Source organism: Copadichromis virginalis, linkage group LG11 (assembly GCF_057382275.1).
Source record: "Copadichromis virginalis isolate Kocher_CV1m ecotype Utaka linkage group LG11, C_Virginalis_male_GT1.1, whole genome shotgun sequence".
NCBI lineage: Eukaryota > Metazoa > Chordata > Actinopteri > Cichliformes > Cichlidae > Copadichromis > Copadichromis virginalis.
In genome coordinates, this window is record NC_140628.1 from 38,316,434 (window position 1) to 38,342,796 (window position 26,363).

At 42.5% G+C, this 26,363-nt stretch overlaps 1 protein-coding gene across 2 annotated transcripts; it reads right to left on the minus strand.

The window, feature by feature from the left end:
* Positions 1-361: 361 nt before the first annotated feature.
* Positions 362-26,187, minus strand: dhx16 (DEAH (Asp-Glu-Ala-His) box polypeptide 16). Of its 2 annotated transcripts, none has more exons than XM_085472354.1 (21): positions 25,930-26,187; positions 24,164-24,369; positions 23,815-24,056; positions 23,477-23,657; positions 23,332-23,388; positions 22,983-23,237; positions 22,670-22,903; positions 20,632-20,817; positions 20,266-20,376; positions 20,064-20,179; positions 18,955-19,165; positions 18,752-18,850; positions 17,732-17,884; positions 14,800-14,940; positions 13,205-13,367; positions 13,003-13,121; positions 12,249-12,316; positions 9,721-9,883; positions 9,331-9,492; positions 1,571-1,744; positions 362-1,018 (listed from the first exon to the last, which is right to left on the minus strand). In XM_085472354.1, exons 2-21 carry the CDS (start codon positions 24,359-24,361, stop codon positions 890-892), a joined length of 3,162 nt encoding a protein of 1,053 aa, XP_085328480.1. In that variant the 5' UTR covers positions 24,362-24,369; positions 25,930-26,187; the 3' UTR covers positions 362-889. The 2 variants fall into 2 exon arrangements, with proteins under 2 accessions (XP_085328480.1, XP_085328479.1); XM_085472353.1 differs by having other exon boundaries at positions 20,632-20,823.
* Positions 26,188-26,363: the final 176 nt, after the last annotated feature.

Genomic DNA, 26,363 nt, shown 5'->3' on the forward strand with positions numbered 1-26,363 from the left:
GGAGCACTGTAACCAAAATATTTTCCCTTATGGATCAATAAACTACTCTGAGTCTGAAGATTAACAGTGCAGCACAACTGCACATCGTAGAGTTGTGTTTGTCAAACAGCTCAACAATCTTCTGAAAATACGTCACGCTTTATATAATAAAAACATGAACGCACATAAAAGTCAGCATTCCTTTGCCAGGTTTTGGCTTAAACAATCAAATAAAATACGCCCCTTACAAACCAGAGGCCTTTCTGACATTAAAACTTCTTCTTCCGATTGTGACTTTCCTGAAAATAAAACCAGACGAGCAAACAAGTTGAAAAGGCTGCAAATACTACTGCGATGAGTAATTATTAAGCTGAAAAACAAATCGATTGTAAAACTTTATTGCCATAGAAAAATAGACCAAAAAAAAGAAAAGGAAAGGAGCCTCACACGTGAGCGTGCTTTAATCGGGTGCCAGCTGTGACAGTTTGACACAGAGCGAATAAGCGAGCGGTCAAAGCACAACAGTCTCGTGCCGATTCACAAACCAGCTGGTGAGTCCGCACTGCTGCCATCAGAGCGGGAAACACAGATCCAAGCGTGTTCGTTTTTCCTTTTTGGAGACCCAGCCCTGCCGGCTGGTTGATGATTAAACCAGAGTCGGTGCGTGGCCCACTTCTCACTCGACCTTTCTCTCTTTCCGTTTTGAAAATAGAAACTTGTTTGAAAATACTGGTGTGATTTGAATAATGCGGGTCAAATTTCGATCGCTGTCAAAAAACAAGTTACAGCTTAGAAACATGGTACGTTTTCCATTTTCACTCAGACTCGTGCGCCTCGTCCTGTCACCCTGTCCTGAGTGAGAAGCACTTTTTTTTCATGGTATGTGCCGTGGACGGCCTTGACCTTCACTTCAGCCCAGCTCCTCTTTTGTTTTGCCCTGCTTACGGGGCATCTTCTTGCTGCTGCTGTCCTCCAGCTCTTTGCTCTTGTAGTAGTGAGGGGCTACTTCAAGCAGCCAGCCGCTCTCTATCTCGATCACCTGAGTGCAACAGAGGACAGAAGGCGAGTGGAGGTTAATCAGTGGACTGATACGCAGCCATGCCTGTAGTTAAATATTGTTCTGAAACACTGACACATCCTCATTAACCACTCGTACTAAACTCAAAGAAGGGTGCAGCTGGCTCCTTTAGATCTGAAACAAGAGAAAGGCTCATGCTGTGAAAAACAACAGAAAGCGCTGCAAACATTTGAGTTAGACGCCTGTTGGGAATAAAACAGCCACGGAAAAGACGACTACATGCTCGTTCTGAGATTTTGTGTATAGTCATCTGGCTCTTAGCAAGTTCTAAAATTATTTAAACAGCCTGAAATGGACAACAGCATGGCACATTACACTGTGTTACTATTCATTTTACAAAACTTAGCATTTAAAATGCATTAGCAGTGTGAAAACGTACAACCCTACTGCAGCCAGGTGCCACTAATCAATTACACTTGATTAACCGATCATTATTTACCAGCTGGGAGTCGCTGATATGTAAAAGCTTATAACTGAAAAAGTAAAACTGTATGACATGGCGAGCAGGCCAACCTGTCTCATGAACTCCTTGGTGGTGAAGACCAGCTCATGGTAGATGAGCCAGCGGGGCTGCTCCTCAAACAGAGAGCTGTTGGGGTGCACGTAAACAGTCTGCTGGTGCTTCACAGTCTTGTAGCCTCCTTTGCTCAGTCTGGCCGTGTGATAGAAATATCCTGCAGTCACCGCCTGCAGAAGGGGAGGATAAGAAGCAGTGGAGGGCAGATGGGTTAATAAAGCAGGGATTCCTGGCTCTGCAGGGACGAACAACAAGAAAAATACACAAGCGCTGGGCACAAAAAATAATGGCGTTAGAATATAACGCAACGAACAAAGTGTGATTAGAATAAAACATTTACTCTTTATTAGAAGATTAATTGCTTATTAGAAGAACTCATGTCTGAAAGAGATACTGGGGAGCTGCAGCCCAAAACAAACTTCCCATAACTGAGCTCAAGACTGTGACACAAACAGCAGATAACGTCTGTGGAGGGAAGAGAAGAGTCTTCACAAATTTCCATGTTTGCTACCTGCACATTAAGAAGTTACTAACCACACACAACAACCAACCATAAAGACAAGAACTTTGCTGGTTTGATTAACAATCTGAGGCTCTTGGTTAACACCATTATCAGACTCCTTAATCCTGCTATGTCTGCTTTTCCTGCTGTATCTTCCAATGACTGTGGAAAAAGTTCAAATTCAAGTGTGGATCCTTTCAACCTGCCCAAGTGTCTCATCCAGTTATGTTATTTGGGTTTAATCCGATTTCCCCAACAGATCTCGTTGATATAGTTTGTCACATGTGCCCATCTTTCTGCAAACTCGATATTATCCTAAAGAGATTCTACCTGTCATCTTCCAATAGCTTCTCACGGTTATAAAACAATCACAGCCAACATCTTCCGTGTGCTTAAAAAAACCCTCCTGAGTTGCCGGGTTTCAGATAACCACAGGTCCATTCACAGCTGCTCATCAGCTCCTTCAGCGCGTTGAGGAAAACAAATAATAAATTCCAATCCGATTACCAAAGAAACAGCATTACTGAAAATTACCAGTGACAACAGTGAATTTTAGTCCTACTAGACGCTAACCCCACCTTTGAGACCACTGATGATGCAGATTACAGAGCTGAGCCGGCGTCACTGGCACGGCTCTCGTAATGGTTTTCATACTTATTTGAATTCACATGAACAACTGTATGTTCTCATTTACATCCCACGTATCTGGAGTCCCCACAGCTCAACCCTTGGACCAGTTCTGCTTTTTTAATACATGTCACCTACTTGTGAGCTTCAAAAGTATTTCTTACCTTTGCTGTGCTGATGACACTCAGACGTATTTTCTGTATTTAACCTCCTCTCTTACCTCTGAGGAAAACCTGAGGATCTAATGTTCTTTACCAAGTCACTACATCAGCACGCTCACCGCCAATATCAAATCTTCTGCTAAGAGCTTGGTATTACTTTTGACCAGCATTCGAAACGCTGATTTCTCAGAGCTACTGAGACCTGTTCCACACACTTGGTTCAGCCCATCCGCCCGGCTGAATCTGTGCTTGGATCTCCTGATCCTTTCTCCCACTGTGTGTAGCCACAGTTCATAGCTCCACACTTCCATACAAGCGTTACACATGAAGTACTGTGTAACAGTGTTAAATAAGAGTATTAATGATAACAACAATGATAATAAAGACTTTAATAATAACACCAACAACAACAACGATAAAGCAGAAGACGTGAGAAGCAGCTGCCACAGCACTGTGGCTGACTCAGCACATTGATGACTGGTTCCTCCAGTCTGTTGATCAGTACAGTACGAGTAATGCACTCCATTTACCTTTGGGCACAAGGCTGAAGAAGGTTAAACTAGGTTATTTTATGAGATACTCTTAAAAACAAGTTTTACAGTCTTATAGTCTTTCAAACTTAAACACATTAAATGATTTTTTTTTAAATAATAAAGCAGTGTTTTATGATCTGAATATTCAGGGGTTAGCTGCCCCATTTAACCTGAACTTTAACTTTTCTTTTATGTCACTTTGTGTTGTGTAATTTATCAACCTTTATATGTCTATTCTGCTTATTCAAGCTCTTCTGCTATAGGCTGTGTTTAATGTTTTGGCTGCTCTAGTGCAAGAATTTCCCTACTTTAAGGATAAACAAAGTACACCTTATCTCATCTCATATAGTTCAGCGTGACCAGAATTAGTCTAGTGCTGGTAGCACGGGGCACAGCAAATGAAATAAAAGAGTGAAAGAGCTCCAGGACTACGACATCAGCCATCCTGCCTGAAGGGAAGATTTTAGATGGGTTTAAATAAGAGTGAGGGGACTGTCTACCACTAACTCTAGTCTAAACCTTTTAACTTTCGCCGCTGTTATTTATAATACAATAGTGACCATGATTTATGTCAAACAAAAGGCCTGGGGGCCTGACTTGGTCTGGTAAAGACTCCAGAAAAACATGAACTGTTTTGTTGTACAGCTTTTCCTACTGATAAAGACCTCCCCCATGGCCATTCACAATACACCAAAATAAGGAAGTGATGGATTTCTGTATTTTACACATTTACTTCTTATAATTGAAGCCCAAAGAGTTGTGCTGACTGATATCTTTATCATGTAAAAAACACAAGACTGTTGAAATAGCACTTCTTTGTCTAGTATTAAGATATCGTATTGATGATTGGAGTTTCACTGGCCCGATCCACATAACATCAAAGCGGGCTGCATGTGGCTCATGTAAATGTTTTTGACTTCCTTGATTTAGAGGTTCTAGCACCTAAACTGCCTCAAGCCACTCAGGTCGGCTGACTCTGTTTGTTTGTTTGTTTCTGCTGAGCAGAGGTCAGGGCAGATACGCATTTCAGACCATGCTCTTATCATTGCTTGGATTGAAGTATAATGAGCGAATATGTGAATAGAAAGTTGCTATATGTAGTCTTATGTGGATTTTTTCTGTGATAAAAAACTTTTTTATGCAAGTTTATTGTTGTTATTATATTGTTATTGTACAATTACAACTTTGTAGACAGGTAGAGAAATCAGTTCTCGTTTAGCTGAGATGAAATCCTCTGATGTTACTGGATTGTGTGGAAAAACTCGACTGTTCTGCTTGAAACTAAAGGAAAAGAAGACAATCAGCACTGAGACTGAAACATCAGGGTCTGAGAAAGGATCCATGTGGGATTCACAAACAGAAACCATGGAGATCCTCTCCACAGTGAAACCTCCTTACAACACTCACACTTTCTGTAACGTAGGCCGGGTGGTGTCGGGCGCCTTCATGGGCGTGCTGATAGTTGCTGATACAGCAGACAGACAGCAGCTGTCACGTACAAGTCATGTAGCGTGTAACCTAACTGTCTCTCACTTCAAAACGGAATAATCATCAGATGACTGACTCGGCTTTTTATGTGTTGTGTAGAGGAGCTGAGAAGTTGATGCTTCCTGGATTTAAACGTTGGACACACACAATCCTCCTTACGCCAATTATCATTTAATATCATTAAGTAAGTTGTGCGTCGTCTTTTTTTCTATAAGCTGTAGGATGTTTGACTTGAGTGAAGGCAGCGTGCAAAGGGAAGAGGTGTGACTCAGCTAAGAAAATAAACGCCCTCTCCTTATCGCGAATACTTCAGGTGTTCACCGCACACACAGGTACAGGTATGTGAAGGAAACTCACACAGCTTCTGCCTGCTGATGATTTACAGGCTTCCTCTGACAGATCCTTGTACTCTTTTAGTTACAGAACCAGAATCCAGATTTCTTTAAAGCTTGTTATGTTGTTAATGTCTTGTCCTTGAGCAATATAGGAGCTGCTCTGAGCTGTACTGGAGCGTGAACGTGAAGCAAGTAAAATCACTGTTCACAGAAGAGGAAGACATTACAACAAAATCATCAATCTTGTGTCAGAGAAAAATGAAGCAATTTTTTTGCCCTCGGGCCTTCAGATTATTTTAAATTTCCACCCTCCTGTGCATCACATTCACTGCACTGCATCACTGATGTTTACCTGTGAACATTCAAAGCAGAAGCAAATATGAAATGGTGTTGATTACTCCTCAAACAGGTCACTACCTACACTACGTTTCTGACATTGACTCCGTTTTATTCATCTTTCCGGTGGTTTTGTTACCCTGTTCTCTCCTCGCTCTCTCATTATGTCGTGAAACTCATCTTTACCTTGCATCGACTCCCCTGGATTGTTTGTACCATTCATTTGTTTCATTTCATCTTATTCGGTTTAATATTAATAGTTCTGATGTACCAATAAAAAAGTAGAGCATAGTGTCTTTTAAAACTACAGCTGCAGAAACAATTCCATTTAATTCTATGTATTTACTCAGGATACTTTATATTCTAAGGTAAAGACCTACAACGATACAGAGGACGAAAGACGATCTAGGTGAGGAGAACTATTTTAAATTTGATCTTGGATGTAACTGGGAGCCAGTGAATAGAACCAATATGGGATAATATAATCTCTCTGTCTAGTTCCTGTTAGTAACCTTGCTTTTAGAACAACCTGACAATAATGAATAATAATAGCACAGTGCAGAAGTAATAAATGCATGGACTAGTTTTTCACTCTGAAACAGGAAGTTTCTGTTTTTAGATGTTGCACAAATGCAACAAAGCAGTCTTACATGTTTGTTTAATATGTGCGTTGAAGGACATGTCCTGGTCAACAATGACTCCAAGGTTCCTCACAGTGTTACTGGAGGCCAAGGTAATGCCATCCAGAGTAAGAATCTGCTTAGATACCATAGACATGTTGATTATATTTAATTTAAGCATTAATTAATGGTAGGACATTTTTCGACAGTCTTGTCAGAGTCTAGATGTGCTGATGGTCAAGAGGAAGAAATTATTTAAGTTAACTCAGAAACATCAATTGGAGAAATCTGAATACAGCGGAACCCCGACTTACGAAATTAATTCGTTCATAAGTCCAAAACTTTCGTAAGTCGAAGCACCCGTTGCGCGTTTTGAGTGAGGCGATGCTGAACGATAGGCTATAGGCTAATTGCTAACTAGAACAACAATACGTCGTTCAAGTGGAACAGCGAAGCGCAAGTATGGAAGCCAAGGGGTTGTCACATGATTCGGAAGGCATTGTAGGCTCAGCCAATCAGAGCCAGCGGATTTCGTTACTCGGGCATTTTGCTGTAACACGGGCAGAAATAATTAAAAATTATAATACAAATGAAGTTTTAAGAGATATAGTAAAATATTTCTATGCCATATATCAGAACAAGTTCCAGAGGGTGATGAAAGCGGTGGCTGGGCTGATTTATATGCTTCTGCATGGATGTTAAAAAACACAGAGCTCCGATATGCCCGATGAGGACAGAAAACCCTAAAAACAGCAACATCTGTTCACTAGGTAAATTAGCTGAAATTATTTCAAGGCCTATCTCCAATCATACGTGCACTACACAGTCTCTAAGTCATGTGGCATGTCATTAGTTGTTTTGATTTTACTGACAAATTGGCAGATCAAAAATGGCAAATGTCGCGCTAGTTCCCAGTTTTCAAGATTGTTGCCACTCCACTAGCAAATACTTTGCTTCCATTGAGTCATCAAACACTTCACAAAATCAGTCTTACTCCCTCTGGTTTAGATCCAACACTCTTTAGAAGTAAGCCAGTTTTCTCTTAGAGGGATGTTAGTTTTTACCCTCTGGCATAAGTGTTTTTTAGTCAGTTTTGAGAGTAAATGAGTACATACAAAAGTATCGACACACAAAAATGACAGGTCATTTCTATCTTCTTGTGCAGCTGTATAGTGTACTAATACTGCACGACTGCCACAACCATTTGGGAACCACTGATTTAAGGACAAAACTTTTTAGTGAATGTGCTTCCTGATGGCAAGAAACTTGCAGCTGTGAAACGTGGTCGGTTCCAAGTCTGATTTAGAAAATGTTCTCATTCTTAATTATATCCTGGTTGAAATATCTGACTGTTTAAAGGCCACGGTGCTAAAAACAGTTAAACCCGGCAGTGCCATTTCAGACTGTAAACAACATTAATAATCTTATCAGCACAGCAACTCGCTGAGTCACAATGTGCCAGAGGAACCATCCCATCTCTTGAATAACCAGTTTCAGCTTTTGCTTTCAGGATGTGTCAGGATGTAAGTATGTAAAGAAAACACATCCACAAATAAAGACCAATTCTCTATCAAATGGTTGAGTCAGGGCATACCAAACCAGCCCTCGTAGTTTTTACTTTAGCATTGTTTTTATATGGACAACTCTCATTAATAACAATTAATAATTTAACTAACAATCTAACATTTATGTTTGTTGCTGCCGCTTTAAAGATGAATATAGTTACTTAGTTTGTGAAGTCCAGTCTTGAAGGCTTGATTTTTACATGTCAGTGTTCTGAAACCGGAAGACGATAACTGGGTGAGAGGGTGGAGAGTTAAAAGCAACCTTGCTTTGTACGGAGAATCCATAATGTGCTTAAGTACACAGCACAGATACAGATGCCAGCTAATTAGTGCTTAATCTAATAAAATAGAGTGCTACATATTAAACAAATAGGCCAGAGTGCTTTCTTCCATTTGCGCAACATCTCTAAAGTTAGAAATATCCTGTCTCAGAGTGACGCTGCAAAACTAGTTCATGCATTTATTACTTCCAGGCTGGAAGTCCTAAAAACTTCTGAAAAGCCTTCAGCTGATCCAAAATGCTGCAGCAAGAGTCCTGACAGGGACTAGAAAGAGAGAGCAGATTTCTCCTGTACTGGCTTCCCTTCATTGGCTCCCTGTTAAATACAAGGTCTTAATCAGGCCCCATCTTATCTTAATGACCTTATAGTACTATCCTCAAAAGTTGATTCTGTTCATCTGGACGTAGTGTTGTAAGATTGTAAGATGGCGAAAGATGCACCCTCAGGCTCTAATCGAAGAGGGGGCCTGAGGGTGCATCTGTCATCATCTTACAATCTTACAATGCTGTGATTGCAGCCATTCCTTAACTCTCTGTGAATGGTATTCTTGGCCATTGATCAATGAACTTTGATCAGTGGTTGTTGATCAATGGTAATGAGAATTTGTATATTAATGATCAAGGAACTGACCTCCCAGCCCATTGTTCCCTCAGTGGGCTGGTTTCAGTCATTATGCAAATGTACTGTTTATAAGATTGAAACCTGCAGTCAGCTGAGACTGAAGACGTCAGCTGATGAGTCACGACACGTTTCTCCCACAAAATGCTACGACCAGATGAACAGAATCAACTTTTTGGGATTTACTTACCTGGATGATTGAGCATGCATCAACACCTTGTAGTACCATATCACCCTATTAGAGCACTTCGCTCTCGCTCTGCAGGCCTACTTGTTGTTCCTAGAGTATTTAAAAGTAGAATGGGAGGCAGAGCCTTCAGTTTTCAGGCCCCTCTTCTGTGGAACCAGCTTCCAGTTTGGATTCAGGAGACAGACACTATCTCTACTTTCAAGATTAGGCTTCAAACTTTCCTTTTTCTCGTTCTGTACAAGCTATAAATATCACTGGTATTATTTTCCCAGAGCGTGGCAGATAAGACAAGTCTTTGTTTGCAAAGTTATGCTCAATCTCAATCTGTGTTTCCATCTCAAAAAGGCCTCACTCAGCAGTGCTGCAGCTGTCAGATGAAGCTAAAGCCCAGAGTGGGACTAGCTGTAGTTCCTTATTAATATGAAGTGACTGATAATAAGACTCCATATTGTTGCCTGGGAACAGCTAACGCTGTACTGTAGTTCATCAGTGTCACTAACCTTGCGAACGGGCACGCTGTCTCCTTGACAGCTGACCACCTCGACTTCAATGCGATCCATCAGACCCTCCAGCTGGTCCCTGACATCCCGGGCTCTTCGCATGGAGCGGAACTGGATGAAGTTCTCATAGCACCACTGTGTGGAATAACCACTCTCCACCCACTGTGGGAGGAAGATATCACAGCTGCAGTTAGCACACAATAATCAAACTGTGCGCTGAGCCAGTGCTGAGTGTGTTTCTTAAATCAGCCTCTAAAATGATGCCCTGATACTTGTGTCTTTATCAGTGATTTTACCTGAATTTAGATTGCCAACTTCAACACAGCATCAAATGTGTTTCTAAACGTCAAACATATCTCCAGCCCTGATGTTACCCGGCTGAGTTTATACCTGGTTGTAGACGTTCAGCAGCACCAGGTGGTCTCCTCCGGGCACCACAAAGTTCATTCTGGCGTTGTCGGCGTGCACCACCTTGTCTTTGGGACGGTAGAAGATAGAGTTGTTTACAGACAGCATGGCCGCGATCGTCAACACTTCCTCCGAACATTTGTACCTGGAGAAAAAAAACAAATGTTCCTGAAATGAAATTCTGTGCGAGTCTTGAATTCATGCACATTTTTCAGGTTTTAAAGGAACTGTTTCACTCAACCTGCTTGCATCCTTTATACCCACACATTAGACAGACTGCATTTCTTCCTCCACAGCAGACCCGCTTTCACAGGCCGCACATAATGTTTTTGTTTGATGTAAACACAGAAGTCCATAAGTTGAGTTTAATCCAATTTTAATCTCTACAGTCATGTTTTAACCTTGTGAATCACACTTTTGTTTTGTCATCAGTCTTGTTCCGCGGTGGAAAAGTGTCCTCAAACCCATATTTACCTTCATACTACTGAATGTTACAAGAAGGTCATGTAGAATCACTCATTCATCTTATTATAGCCTTCCTTCAGTTACTGCCACTGATCTCTAACTGGGATTTGTCACATTTTTCCCCTCAACATCATATGCTGTTTACTCTGAGACCACCCGAGTGTTAAGATGAGATGTTGCCCACCCTCTGAGACACCACCAGTCCTACACAGTCTTCATTTGTACTTCTGCTAATTAAAATCCTATGTATTCTTTTTTTAATTCTCTCTCTTTGTCTTTGATGAAACTGCTTTCCATTCTCTTAGTGAACAAAACTTGAACTAGCTGATCAAGTTTCCAACACTCTAATAAGTGTAAGTGTTTAATTCAGCAACGTTCTGCTGTCAAAGTGATGAACAATCATGTTTCTAACTGGTAAACATGGCTGATTCGCTGAACAATGACGTGTTGAGTTGACTGAATCCAGTCTTTCAGTCTGTTTCTCTGTCATGTGGAGGTTCAGCCACATGCTGCTCCAAACCAACTGCCCGTAAGTGTATGAGCGTTATAAATCCTTCAGACCGGACTCAGGCAGACTTACTGACCACACTTTGTTAAAGTGCAACAGCTTTTTTGTTTATGGAAAGGGGGAAAGTCCGCACAGCTACAGATACGACTTCCATGTGATTTTTGTTTTTGCAGGAGTAATAAACAAACAAAAAAAGTCTTTCATTTATGCATGACAGATTTAAAAGTTTCATAAAAGTGCATCAAAATTAATAATTTCTATTGTTAATATAAATGCTAATAATAATGGGAAATGATAGCAACAGGTCAGACAAGAAATCGAGACAAAATGCATAAAAACGCTTAAAATAGAAAGTGAATACACAGCAGTGTAAATCGCTGTAGATGCTGAATGGAAGTTCTATTTCTGTTAGATAAAGATGATGGCATCCTGTGTCAGCTTAGCTACAGGCAGGATGTTTTTCCCAAGCAGTCATCAGTGGAAAAACTAGCAACGAAAGCACACTAGCTGTTTTTTTGTTTGAGTTTCTCAGTAGGTGGACACCAGCAGCCTCTAGTCCAGGGGTGGGAAACTTCAGGCCTCTGGAGAACTTCAAGACATGTTGAGGTCATTCAGCCATTTAAAGCAGCTGTGTTGGATCAAGGACATCTAAAACCTGCAGGACACTGGCCCTCGAGGCATGGAGTTCCCCCACCCCTGCTCTAGTCCATCTTCATCTTCTACTGGGGGGCGATCGTGGCTCAAGAGTTGGGAGTTCGCCTTGTAATCGGAAGGTTGCCGGTTCGAGCCCCGGCTTGGACAGTCTCGGTCGTTGTGTCCTTGGGCAAGACGCTTCACCCGTTGCCTACTGGTGGTGGTCAGAGGTCCGGCAGCCTCGCCTCTGTCAGTGCGCCCCAGGGTGTAGCTGCCATCACCAGTGTGTGAATGGGTGGATGACAGGTTGTGTAAAGCGCTTTGGGGTCCTTAGGGACTAGAAAAGCGCTATACAAATACAAGCCATTTACCATTTACTGCATATGTTCATAAAACGAGATGTCCGAGATACAAAGACAGCGAGGGCGTTAAAGACACAATCTGCACACACAGATGTGTCGTGATGCTCTCTTTCCTTACGGTTACGGTTTTGATGTAGTGACCGAGCATCACTGACGTGTTCTGGTTGGTAAAAACCGCAGCGACTTGTGTTAAACCATATTTCTAACCTTTATTTCTAGCCTTCGTCTCGTCAAAGACACCCTTCAGCTCACCCAACTGAGACTCCACGTGCAGCTAAAATCAGCACAGATGTGAGGATGGAGGGACAGACTGGAATTATGCTAATATGTGCACACAAGCTTACCTGTTCTACAACTTCGCCATACAAATCTTTCAACAAACCATGCAAGCTTCCTGTACATAAAGTGTGGGAATCAGATTTCCTGATAATTAATAGTTTAACGCTTTCATGGTGCAATGTGACTGAATAAATAAACAGCTAATTTGGCAGGTAGTACAGACTCAAGCAGGTGACTATGATGCAATCAAACTGGAGACTCACTGCTCTGAGGCCAGGATCATCTTACTCAGCATGGGATCCACAGGTAACTCAGCCATTCTGCGACCCAGCTGAGCCGCCCCAAAAAGAGACCGAGAGAAAGAAAGAGTTAAATACCAATAAACACTTCATTTAATTAAAAAAAAACAAACAAACCCAATGACCTACAAAACTGGCTAATGACACCTTTACACACGCTCTTAAAAACATCCTCCTGTCCCTGATAATTACTCATTAACACGATCAGATTGGTAATAAAAGCTCCAAGTTAAAATGCATCAGCACTTTCGATCAAGGAAGTGAGTGACTCTTCAGTGCTGGAAGCCATTTTACAGCCTTACGAGCATCAGGTGTGCAAAGTACGTGATGCAAATATGCAGCCGAGCATGGCAGAGATGGTCACAGATTATTCCTGTAAAAATAAAAGGTGGTGTATCTCTCTCCCGCAGCTTAAGTTACAGTAAGAATGTAAAATATGTCCAACTCTGCAGCGCCTGTTGCAGATTCAAATATAGGATGAGATAGTTCACCAGCTCTTTGTTGTACATACCCAGGGATCTGTGCGATCTGATTTTGGTGGAGTTTTTTGGCGACCCTCCCTTAGCTTTGTTTTTGGCCTCTATTAACTCTGTCGGACGGTGCATATTCACATCACGATACTGTGAAGGTTAATGTCTATAAGCAACCTGTGATTGCAGAAATTCTATAAATATATATGACTATATTAAAAATATAGAGAGCGTCTCCAGGTTTGCACCTTTGTGAGCTCTCCCATGTGGTTGAGGGCTCCCAGGGCGTAGAGCTGCTCCAGAGCCAAGACTAGAGTCTCATGAGGAGGTGGGTCCATGAAGTCGAAGTGAATGAGGTCATTAATACCTGCAAGGAAAAAAGATTAGCTCACTACACAACAGCAGCCACCTGGTGTTTTAAAATCACAGGATCCCCATTTCTTCCCCTACCTAGACTCTTTAGCAGCAGGACTACATTTCCCAAGTTGGTCCTCTGAATCTCAGGCACAGTTGTTTCCTCCATCTCATGTTTATAGGCCCAGGCTGTGTAAAGCCTGAAACATTTCCCAGCAGCCACTCTGCCTGCTCGGCCTGCTCTCTGATTGGCTGAAGCCTGAGAGTTAAACACACAGAAAAAAAACAGACAGATAAATCACCTGCACTAATACACCACCACACCTGAGCTACAATACATGTCTGTGAAGCCAGTGGAGGATATCTCTGAGGTCTCTTTAACATAGTATTTTTATGTTTGACCTGGGTCAAAGTGATTTACAGTCCCACAAGTCCACAAGCTTATCAGGAGATTTACTTATTTATTTTTTTCTTTGGAAAGCTGGAGAGGTTTGTTCTTCTGAGGATCTCTGGCTGACTCGAGTGTGCCAATCAGGCCCTCCTCCACCTTTGATTATATTTCAAAGACAATTTCACCACGGGCTGCTTTCAGCAGCCAAAACAGTGCGAGTCAGATCAAATCAAATATATTCAGTAAGATGTTTTCACAAAACAGGTTTGCACCAGCTGCCTTGTTAGGAGACAAAACTCCAAAATCAATCCACCTTAAAACAACGAATGAGTCAAAAGCAATCACAGACGAGAAATCCAACGAACTGAATCTGACACGTCTGAACTTTCGATGTCTCAGCTGCAGCTACAATAAAGTTCAGCAAATGTTTGACCTTCCAGGTGATTTCACACCTGTAGTTCAGTTAATTTGGTTCGCCTCAAACAGCAGCATGACTAATGGATGGTTCAAGGTCGCCTGATCCACCCCCAACTATAAGCTTTTTTTAAAAAAAGGACATTTTGAAGCCTGCTCTTAAAAGCAGAGGGTGTCTGTCTCCTGAACCTGAACTGGGAGTCGGTTGCACAGGAGAGGGACCTGGAAGCTGAAGGCTCTGCCTCCCATTTTAATTTGAGAAACTCTAAGAACACAAGTAGACCTGCAGTCTGAGAGCAAAGTGCTCTATTGGGATAAAATGGTACTATGAAGTTATGATGTTGGCTAATCATTCAGCACTTTGAGCACAAGGAGAAGGAATTCAATTTAACAGTGAGCCAATAAAGAGAAGCTAATAAACGAGACATCATTTCTCTTCAATTCAGCTTCTAGGACTTGGTCTTTAAACAATATAATATGTATAAACAATATATTTATATTCCAAATATTAGTTTTTTATGTAACAGTTTATCTCACATTAGAGTGATATGTAAGTAAAAGCTCCACCCACGCAGCTCACACCGGGTAGCATTTACTTTTGTATTTTGTATATATGCATTCAACTTTTCTTTGTTCTATTAATAAACACTTAAAGAACTTTATCAAAATTCATTCAAAACTTTTTGAGCTCTCATATTTAAAGACACAAAGACTCCATTCAGTACCTCCATGGTGGTGAAGACTGGTCTAACCCCACAGACCAGCCTGTACCAATCCCAAGGATGCACCCGTCATTGTTTAGAACAGCAATAAAAGGAAATGGCTTAAATTTATCGTCACTTCACTTTGATTTCCTGCTAGTTAAACATTAAGGAAAAGCAGTTACCCGTGAGCAAGGTGTAACAATGAGTGACTCCATGCCTGTGCGGGCGTTGTAGCTCTTCTGTTTGCAGAAGCCAGGGTCAATGACGTAGATGATGCCATCTATGGTCAATGAAGTCTCTGCTATATTGGTGGCCACCACCACCTTGGATTGATAAGAAAAGAAACACCGAGAGATAAAGTTAGAAAACATTGCACCAACAAAGATTAAATCCAGATGATAAATGAGAGGTTAAAAAAAAAAAGACGTCAAAAACATGATTTACAACTGCAGGAAGCTCATATTTATTTACCAGGATTTCTAACAGAGAAGCTGTAAAATCAAAGGATACGACGGGTTGACTCAGTGGAATTTAATGTACCAATATAACACTTAACCTTGTTTACACGCAGCACTAAATGCTTTAGCTCACCTTGACGTCTTCACCTCTATATATAACACCTCGTTGTCCTGTTCACTGGTACCATCCTGTTTCAAAGCAGCAACCATCGTTCCCATCCCAAAACAGTCAAATGTCACATGTCTGAACGATTTCAGACCTGTGGCACTCACCCCCATTCCCGCCAAATGCCTGGAGAGACTGGTCATTAAACACATCAGAGCTGCTTTTCCACCATCCCTGGACTCGCACCAGTTTGCATACAGGGAGAACCGGTCAACCGAGGATGCGATCGCCACAGTGCTGCACACATTACTGAAGCACTTGGAACACAAGAACACCTATGCACGGCTCCTCTTTGTAGACTACAGCTCGGCTTTTAATACCATCCGGCCATACAAACTCCGTCCCAAACTCCACCAACTGGGACTTAACTCTTCTCTGTGCAACTGGATTGTGGACTTCCTCACTAACCGTAGACAGAGTGTCAGAGTGGGTAAGAACACCTCTTCCACCCTTGTGGTCAACACCGGTGCCCCTCAGGGGTGTGTTCTGAGCCCTCTGCTATACACTCTCTTCACCCATGACTGTATTTCCTCCTGCGCGTCCAATCTCATTGTTAAGTTTGCAGATGACACTACAGTGCTCGGACTTATATCCAACAACGATGAGACAAACTATAGGACAGAGGTGCAACAACTAGAGTCATGGTGCCACGACAATAACTTGGTCTTAAACACCAAAAAGACCAAGGAGATCATTGTAGATTTCCGGAAGAGGGGTCATAACAACCATCTGCCTCTCTTCATTGGCAGTGAGGCGGTGGAGAGGGTGAGCAGTTTTAAATTCTTGGGGGTAACTGTGACCGAGGACCTGTCCTGGGGCAACCATATCACCTCAGTTGTACGGAAGGCCCAACAGCGCCTCTACTACCTGAGGAGACTGCGGAGCGCACACATTCCCAGATCTCTGATGTTGAACTTCTACAACTGTGCCATCAGCAGCTGCACCAAGGCCGATCAGCAAGCACTCCAGCGGGTGGTGAAAGAAGCTGGCAGAATTATTGGAACAAGTCTGCCAGAGATCAGTAATATCTTCCCCACTCGCTGTCTGAGGAGGGTGCACAGTATCCTGCGGGACCAACATCACCCTGCGCGCCACCTTTTCCATCTGCTGCCCTCAGGGAGAAGGTACAGGTCTATACAGGCCAGAACATCCAGACTGGCCAACAGCCTGTATCCACAGGCTGTGAGGCTCCTGAACTCTCTGCCCCCCTCTCACGGACAATAACCATATCCAACTTCTTAATAGCAATGAACTGGTCTGCATTGGTGCATCATATCTTTATTCTCTTCCCCCTCCTGCCCCCCCCCTCTTTCTTAAATAGATAACTATCATATCTGATATCATATCTCACAGTACAATAATATTGAATGGGTTGCATTGTTGTATTTTGTCATGTTTCTCAGGTCTTTGTCTGAATTTCTACGAACATTATTGCTAAGGATTGTCTTATTGCATTGGAGTCACACTGGGTTAAATATGTACACTTGGGTTTTAAGGGGTATTTATTATTTTCTTCTTTTTTTTTGGGTTGTATGGAAGTCCCAAACGCAATTTCATTGTTCTTGACAATGACAATAAATAAATAAATACCAAATACCAAATTACGGGACGCAAATCTCCTGAACAGCTGGAATTGTTTTAGGTCTTAATAGCTGCCGTTTTTTAACCTAAGATCATCTGTGGTTGAAACTTTTGTCTTAAGATTGGGCAGTCAAACAAATTTGAATGTGAATTAGGATTCATGTTTCTAGTGATTATAATTGGAGTCAAGACTGAAAGAACGACCTGGGCCAGCGAGAGCCTAAAAGTTTGAAGGTTTCGTAGGTGAACCTGTGGAAAGATTTAACTGAAGCTCCCTTTGTCCCAACATCACTCAGAGCCTCACATCCAGTTCACGTTCAGCAGTGCATGACAGCTAGCGTTTGGTTTCACCCTGTGATTACAGCGCAGATCCGTTCACCTCCATCTGCACCATCAGACATCTGCAGTGGAGGCAGACCAGCAGGGACCACAGCTGTGGTTGTGAGATGGACTTGTGAGAAGCAACTGTTTCTCCCAGAGAATCCAACTCCCAACTAAGGCACGCTAGCTAATAAATTATGTCAAGTATTCAACACCGTATTGGCATAATGCTAATGATACTTTGCAATGCTCCAGCAGCTCTCATCAAAACAAAGCAAAAAACAGGCCTGTTAGCCTGTTGTGATTGTTATGAGCTGGTGCAAACTGTGAATATTCCAGTCTAGGAAAATGATCCGAGGCTGATCCAGCTGGGAGAGTAAACAGACCAGGACACTTGTGCAAACAGATTTTAAATCAAGACTCTGGTATCCTGGTTAAATAAGGGTTTAACAAAAACCCGTCATGGTCGACTGCTGGCCTATTTTGTGTCAGCCAAAATGAAATATTAGTCCTTCACTGACCTGTTAGTTGTAGGGCAGCTGTATTAAGAAACAATAAAAGCTTCTCAGAAATAAGACACTGTCTCACCTTACGCGCTCCAGGCGGAGTAGGATTAAAGATCTTTGCCTGCATGTCAGACGGCAGGTTGGCGTAGATGGGGAGGACGAGCAGCTCTGCTATCTTAGAACCAAGCCGCCTGCATCTCTCCTGCAGCAGCTCGCAACACGCTTCGATCTCCTCCTGCAAGACACGCGTTCAGCGAGGCTCAACAATCAGCCGACACACACAAGGACACTGTACCCGTGTTTCTAACATATCTGTTCTGATCCCTCTCCTTCCCTTTGCATCCGTACATGTCAGGACAGTTTTCTAAACTTGTAGAATTTACAAGATCAACTTTCTCAGAGTGAACGTGGGATTTTACCTGTTTTCTAACAAAAACAGAGTCAAATCTTAAGAATAAATATAGAAATATATGAATGAACGCATGCATGGATGATCAAGCTCACTCTGATCCTTCTTTGGTTTTAGATCAGGTCTGTTTCAGGTTCACTGTGGCCTTTTTCTGACGTTCATTGTGTTTTATCAGTGCTGCAGGAGCCACATGGGAAAATCAAGTTTCCACAGAAAGTGATGTGTTCACTGTGACAAAGAGTTTATGGAGAAAGAATCGTCCTGAGCAACAGCGACTCTGTCGTTTCACCTTTTTCCTCATTCCACGAAAAAAGAAACGAAAAAGGATTCAGGTAAGTGAAGGCAATTTCATCAGTTTCATTAAAATCAGCTGATTTTCTTGTTCACTTAAGCCATATTTAATAAAGACTTTACTTTCACATTATGAACCTGCGATCCTCTGTGTCAGGATTTTGATAAAGTGGTATGTCCAAACTATTCTACAGAACACGTGAAGATCAATGTTGTTTCACAGCCATCAGTTAGAATGTGATTATATTATAAAAACATCTGCACACAAAGGAAAGCATGGAGAGAACATGATGTTAAACTAGGTGTAACTCTTTGAGAGAGATTTCAGTCTGATGTTTGCTGCAGAGCATCACAGTCGTGTCTGAAGCTCTGGATCTCTTGGGAATATGATATGAAGCGCACCTGTCCAGTGAGGAAGACCAGAATGTCTCCGGTAGGCTGAGTGACGTGGATCTGCAACACCGACACCACACACGCTTCCAGGTAGTCTGCCTCTGGAGCCTTGATAAGACAACACACAGACACACACACATCAACACCACAGTTTGGTTTATAGGCTCTAAATTGTAACGTTTACTGTGGCGAGGATTCAAATATAATCTTACTTTCGTGTAGAAAATATCGACGGGGAACCTCCTGCCAGGGATCCTGAAAACAGGCGCGTCATCGAAGAAGCAGGAGAAGCGCTCGGTGTCCAGAGTGGCGCTTGCCACCAGCACCTTCAGGTCCGATCTGAATCTTGCGATGTCTTTAATCAGACCGAACAGGATGTCGGTGTGGAGCGTTCGCTCGTGGGCTTCGTCTATGATGATCACACTGTGGGGGGAGACAGACAGAGATCGTGGGGGGAGCAAAACGATCGACACGAACGGGTTCGGTGATAAATGTCAAACTACAGAGAAGCCAGCAGAGGATTTATAAAACTAAATAAAGTGTCTGATTAAACCAGATTAGACCACCTGCACTTTGCTGTGTGCAGAGAGAAAATGTCACCTTCCTTTTCAAACTGACCGGACGCTCATGTGACGACAGCTTTGGCTAAGGTTGAGCAATTTTCTAATAAGCTCAAGGGTGACAGATCCAGTGAGCAGCAGAACCAATGACATGCTGAAGGAATGAAGTGATCACTGCAGTTTCCTCTGTTCACAAGATCCACCACTCTGCTGCTGCATTCACATTATGAAAATGTCAGTGTTGGTTTGAACGGTTGCTATTTTGAGACGCTACAGCCTAGCAGCTCACAGGCGCATGACCAAATGATCTTGATGGAGAGGTAGGCCAAATTTAAATCAGATGAGGTTTCCAAACCCCCCACAGAAGAAAAAGGTAGTGGCCAAGAAACAGAGAAGGTCAGTACTGGTAAAGTTACCTACTTTTAAGACTGTGTACCTGCCTAAACCAAGATAATCTTTAACAAGCGTGCACGCCTGGTTGTGTCTGCAGGCTGAAAGTCAACTGCCCTGTCTTCCTAGTAAAGCCTACATAACTCCACAAATCCTCTGCAGCATTACTTTGCTCCCAGAATGTAGATTTAATAGAGAAAATGGTTTATGAGAATCGTTTACCCTGCTTCCATAAACTACTTAAACACGTAAAGAGCAGCCAGTACAGAAGTACACTCTCCCATGTCAGCACTGTTACTTTTAGGTGCTTTCTGCTCTTCATGAAAAGCAACATAAAAACCCAGCAGAGGGCACAGACGCATTAATGGCACCTGTAGCTGGCCAGGTCCGGTTCGGTGAGGAACTCTCGGAGCAGCATGCCGTCTGTCATGTATTTGAGCACGGTTCTCTCTGATGTGCAGTCCTCAAAACGAATGCTGTAACCCACCTGGATGACAGTAAAACACTCAATTTCAGTCTGCTTGAAGGTGCAGTAACACATCAAGTGTTGGTGTAGTCATGTACTAAGCTCACCTCATTACCAAGCTTCACACCCATTTCCTCTGCTACTCTGGCTGCCACTGACATGGCTGCCACTCTGCGAGGCTGCGTACATCCAATCTTCATGCCTCCTTTGGTGTAGCCCTGATGGAAAGTGTTTAAGGATTACTTTGACAGCACTTTCAGGATGCTCAGGATTTTCATTACTCTGGAAAGTAAATATTTCACACTGGAACAGCAGTCTATAGTTCAACATCCTAGGATACATGGACAATGTGGTGGACTTTGTTTTTTACTCCAAGAGGTAGAGGCCAATATTTCGGTTGGGTACCCCAGTCGCTGTTCTCTAACACGTTTAATACGTGAATATATGAAGCTACATTTAAATTCTACACTCACGTCTTCCAGGAGGTACTGAGGGATCTGGGTGGTTTTCCCCGAGCCCGTCTCTCCTTCGATGACGAGGATCTGGTGCTCGTGGATGGCGGCCAGCAGGTCGTCTCTGTAGGGAAAGATGGGAAGGCTGCGTCGGACTTCCTGCATTGACTGTTTTTTCAGCTCAGCCTGCGACAGAGCCGGAGCATCCTGATCCTCAAGGTGACACGGTCAGAAGAAAAGGCAGTTTGAGTTTTTACAGTGAAGCAGAAGAATCACAATCTCTTCACTGTAACAAGTACAAGGAAAATAAGTGCAGTCCCTGCGGTGTCACCAAAGAAAAGCTTAAATATAATTACAAAAGATTAATTTAAAAACAATCATTCAGTAATAAATGAAACCTTGTTGCACAGATAACACTAATGCACAGTGTACTCGTCGGGTTGAATCGGAGGCGAATTTGTGTCAGCGATGTTTACAGAAGGTTTGGAAGGACACAGTCGACTGGTTCTTTTATTTACACTCATATAAAAAGGCACGCAGGTGGAAGATATTTTCGTTTTTCCACCAACTCAAACATGTTTCCTTGTAATACAGCCTTTCATCACTCCAAAGATCACACTACAACACAGGCTGCATTGCACCCTGGGAACACACATGTGGCTGAAACTGTCCGTGAAAACATGAGCAAATACATTAAATTGTTACTAAATGCAAAACATTTGTATGAACTGGCTTCTGTGTTTGATCACTTAATTATTATTTTTGCACGTAGTCTCTTCTTATTTCCCTAAATTTCTTTACTTCTCGTTCTGTTTACACGCCTCTCTAAGGATTTCTGTGTCATCATGCAAATGACACCCAAAATAACCCTGGTTGTTCAGCTCTTTTCTGAACGCAGGCATTCATTATTCTGAGACCTGCATTGATTATCTGACAGGTGAAAGGCTGATCCCACTGCACTCTCTGAAGTCAACCTGATCGTTTGTGCGCTGAAGCAGAAAGGCAAAAAGAAACGTGGAAATGAAAACGGAAACGAATAAATTCTGATCCGTTTAAGGTGCATAATTATGTTTTGACTTTGCAGATTTGGTTCTTCGTAGTTATTTCCTCAGATTCACTGACAAGTTCAAAAAAATGACTTAAAAGTTGATCAGATCTCAACATCCGCTGATGTCAGAGGTCATGTAACACTACAGTCCAAAATACTTCACGTGCTCATCAGGCAAAGGATCAAATACTGAGGCTGCTTTTTTAGATCATCAGTTCTGCCATCTAGTGGTGAAACAAGAGGCCCGGAGGCTTGTGTCATTTATGGGATATAATACATGAAAAACTGGGGCTTAGCCAGTGGACTCTCCCCTCTGCTGTTATTACTGTAACTGGAAATCACCTGCTTCTCTGCATTTAGGAATTTCCTTCAGGTGGAAAATTTTAAAAATCACTCTCAAGTAAAAATGAACATTTTTGTTAGACCGAGCTGGGAAATGTTTCTTTGGTTCTACACTTCTATGCTTACATTAAGAGTTTTTTTAAAATAGAAAATGTACATATTTTTAAAGAAATGTAATTATGTGGTAATTTTCTATACTTTTCCAAGCTGAACATTGGGAATAAGGCAAGAAGAACGAACATTCATGTTAAAAAGTGCCGATCAGGACAAATCTAAAAATATGTCCATCTGTCTAAGAGGTAAAAACCAAATGCAACACGTAATCTTAACAAATAGGTGGTCACCATTTTTTCTGCTGATACTTTTTTTCCATTCATGTCTTTTTCTTTGTTTTTAAATGCAGCTGAGAAAGAGCTGGTATTTCAGATATGATATCTAAACGGGTAATAATTAGTATCTTTGCATTTTCCATCAAGCACAGCACTCGGTGAAATTACACAAACTATTGCTGCTGGGCAGGAGGCTGTGTAACGCCTGCACGCCGGCTATGACGGTGAAAATAAGCAGATATTTCCTTTTAATCAGTACTGCACACGGAGCTGCAGACTAGATCAAAATTAAATGAGACCCACAACGATAAAAAAGAATAAGGAATCTGATGAGCGTCACCTTTTCAGACCGAGTTCCCTTCATGGTAATGGCGGTGGTGACAAAGTCGATCATCTCGTCCTCCTCCAGGATCAGCTGGTACTTCTCCTGCTCCTGCTTCATTCCTTGCTCTCGCTCCTTCTTGGCCCCAAAGCTGAGGGAGGCCGTCTTCAGCCTCTCCTCCTCCCAGCGACCCTGCTCTCCTCCCAGCTCCATGGGGGTTTCCTCCAGCTCCAGGTCCCTCTGTGGCACCTCCTGTAAGTGTGGAGAGACGGTAAATATATGGACAACTGCAGTCAGACGAGTTTCTACATGTGACATTCCTCGTTCCCACCTTTCTTCTATTCTCTTCCGGCATGTAGTATCTGTTCTTTCTCTCCTCCTGCTCCTTGGCACCGGCCTTTTTGTAATCTTTAGCTAGATCCCGAATGGTGCGTTTGTATTCCAGCTCCTTCCTCTCCCTCTCTGTCAGCTCCTCAGTGGAGAAGAGGTACTCGTCATCCACGATCTCTGCCTCCAGGTCCTCCAGCTTCTCCGACTCTCTCTTCTTCAGATATTCCCATCGAGAGCGCTTCCTCAACTCCGGCAACTTTAAAGAGGAAGAGGAAACCTTATCACACAGCTGAGCAACTGAGGTCCATTTCAGGAATCAATGAGCGCACAAATTGTCCCGTACCACCCACCATATTCTTCTGATCATCTTCAGCCATCTTCAGCCTCTTCTGAGCTTCCTCATAAGCCTGTGGAGAACAAAACAACAGGATAAATATTTGCCTGCGTGAGACACAAGGTCACCTGTGAAAGACCGTAAAAGAGCTGCGTGCCCACCTTCTTGTCCGTCCTCTCGGCTATGTTGCGCGTCTTCTCCTTGTCTTTCTCCCTCACTCGCAGGGCAAACGCATCCCTCTCCTCGATGTCTTGCAGTCGCTCTCTCTCTTCCTTCTCCCACTCTTCCTCTTCCTCCTCTTCTCTCTTTACTGTCTTGTGGTCGTCTTGAATTGACTTATCCCTGATGTTAGAGAACAGGATACATAGTTTTACACTGGTGTCTATCTCTCCTCCACAACTAAGAATAAATATGAATGTAAATTATCGTAATAAAAAAAAACCCAACAAAAAACAAAAAAGCACCAAGATCTTAAAAAAGCAGAAAATAAGCAGATTACCTTTTAGGTGCTTCCTCCTCGCTGGACGACTCGCTGCCTTTCTTCTGTCTGATGTGCTTCCTCTTGTTCCCGCGTTCCTTGTCTTTGCTTTTCTTTTTTCCTTTCTGTTTCTCCCTCGCAGCATCTTCATCGGCATCGTCGCTGTCCTCCAGTAACGTGTACGTCCGGTTCTTCCTCTCCATTTCGATCGCTTGCCGTTCCACCGCTCGGGACGGTTTCTCAACGACCTGTTTATGAGGAACCTGCAACAGTAAAACAACATTAGAGGGTTTTTTAAACCACCAGAGCTAAAAGAAAATGAGTTTTGGTGAACGTCACAGGGAACTCGGGTAGAATTTCATGAATGAACCTTTTCAAAGAGTTCCTTTGCGAAGGCGGCCACACTCTGGTCGATGTCAATCGTGCCCGTCTGCTCGAGGCGAGCCACAAAGTCTTCGGGACTCGATGCTTTCCGAGCAGTGCCGATCATGAACTGAGACACGTATCTGTCACTCAGCCCGAGGATGTCGTGGAGACGGTCGCTCACCCACTGCTCCAGATTGGCCATGGTGTCTTCTGAAAGAGCAAAGTCACAGAACAAAAACAGGGTTATCCAAAGTCCCGGTGCGACAGACACATGCGCAGGTACCTGGTTACCATTATCTTCATACAAGGCCTGAAAAATAAAGGTTTAGAAGGCTGTGATGTTTTCAAAAAGTTTTCCTAAGAATGAACTGATTCCCAAAGAAAATAATCCCACAGCAGCTTCATGAAAGACTGCAGAACGAGCTTAAAATAATTAACAAATAAAGGATCTTACATATTTTTCCTTACTTTCTCTTATATAATTAGCGTTCCAGTGGGTGATCATTTTAAACATCGCCAAAGTTTTAGATAATGAGGTCAACATATGTATAAGTAATGCCTGGGAGCCAAAACCCCTTTTTCAGCTCCTCTAGATGTATGATGTCCCACACAGAGGATATCCTTAATATGGTTATCAGCACAGCATCCGCCAAGTTGCTGTTTGCATGAAGCGGCCAATCAAAAGAATGCTGTTGTAAAGAAAGGCTGAATCAAAATAGAGCCAGCGTGGCTCTTTTCAGACACAGGGTGGATGGAGGGCTGCACCAAGGCCCAGCTTAGGATAAATAAGGATCATTTTAAACACTATTCTTTAAAGATGACCTAGACTGGCTTTGCATGATTCACTGTTCAAATGATCTAAAACACTGTAGATACTGTTCTGCACATGTGGACCACACCTGGCCATATGATGAGTAAACAAATTAGTTTGTTTGTTTGTTTTAAAAAGGCTAACAGATTTTTACATTTGACCAGACTTGTTTTAACAGACTCCAGGACGGGATTTAAATTAAGTCACAGATCACTGCAACTTAAAAAAATAAAAACAAAATTTGAAATGATTTATCCAGAATTTTCAAATATGGACAGGATCACCCTTAGAAAGGGAAAACTTTACTAAACTGTAGAGCTGCAGTGAATCCCTTTGTGAAAACACAAAAACAGGCAGCAATGCTATGACTGTTGGAGCATCTACAGCAGAACAAAAGTAAAAGCAACTTTATCCAGACTTTTAAAATCTGGGTTTAAGAGGGAGACTTTAGAAACCAGGACGTGAAGGAGCTCATAATGGAGATGCTACACCTCCACACTGAAAGGAGCCAGCCAACATGTCAGCTTCAACTTGGAGGATGCTCCAGGACAGTAAATGTGCAAAAAGAGATGATTTCCCTGCTGCCTTTCCCACATTCAGACCAGGTCCAGTTACAAACCTTCAGCATTAACCTTCGACAATCTAGATTTGATAACCTCTGTGAAAGCTAAAGAGTCAGAGCAGTGAGTGGTTGTTTTTTTTTTTGTTTTTTTTTTTTGCAAAACTACTAAATAAAAATGTTTCCTCACATTTAGGTTTCGTTAAACAAGCTCAAGTTTCCAATAACTTCGCCTTTAACTGCAGATCTGGATTCAGCGTCGTTTCAAACCGCAGTGTTTTGCACCAATACTGTCAGTTTTCATATTACAGCGTAGTTATCCATCCACTACTACACCTGCATTATACAAAGTGTGAGCGTTAGAGGAGACACAACACAACCGTCTCTGAAGTCCACTCACCGCTTCTCAAACGCTCTTGTTGTGACAGAAACAGCAGGTTGAGTTAGCCGACTGCTAACTCCAGCTACAGATGAGGCGTTAGCTTGAGTTGCAGCGCACAAGTCTCCGGTTCGGACACTTAGCGGACACGAGCATCCTGCCGTAGACACGAAAAACTGTGCATTTGTCCTAAAAGTACATCACACACACTCATACACTGTAAACTGTTTTGCTGTTTTAGCTTAACGCACGCTGAACTTCCAAACGGAAATACGTCAGGCTAAACTAGGGAAGAAGAGCGGGCTGCATCAGAGGCGCCAGCACTCACTGCCCCCGTGTGGCCATGTAAAGAACTGCAACACCAGCTAGCAATAAAACAAACCAAAACATCCAGTTCCGCAAACAAACAGAAAATAAGAGCAGGACAATACGTTTTACATTTAATAATTCTCTTC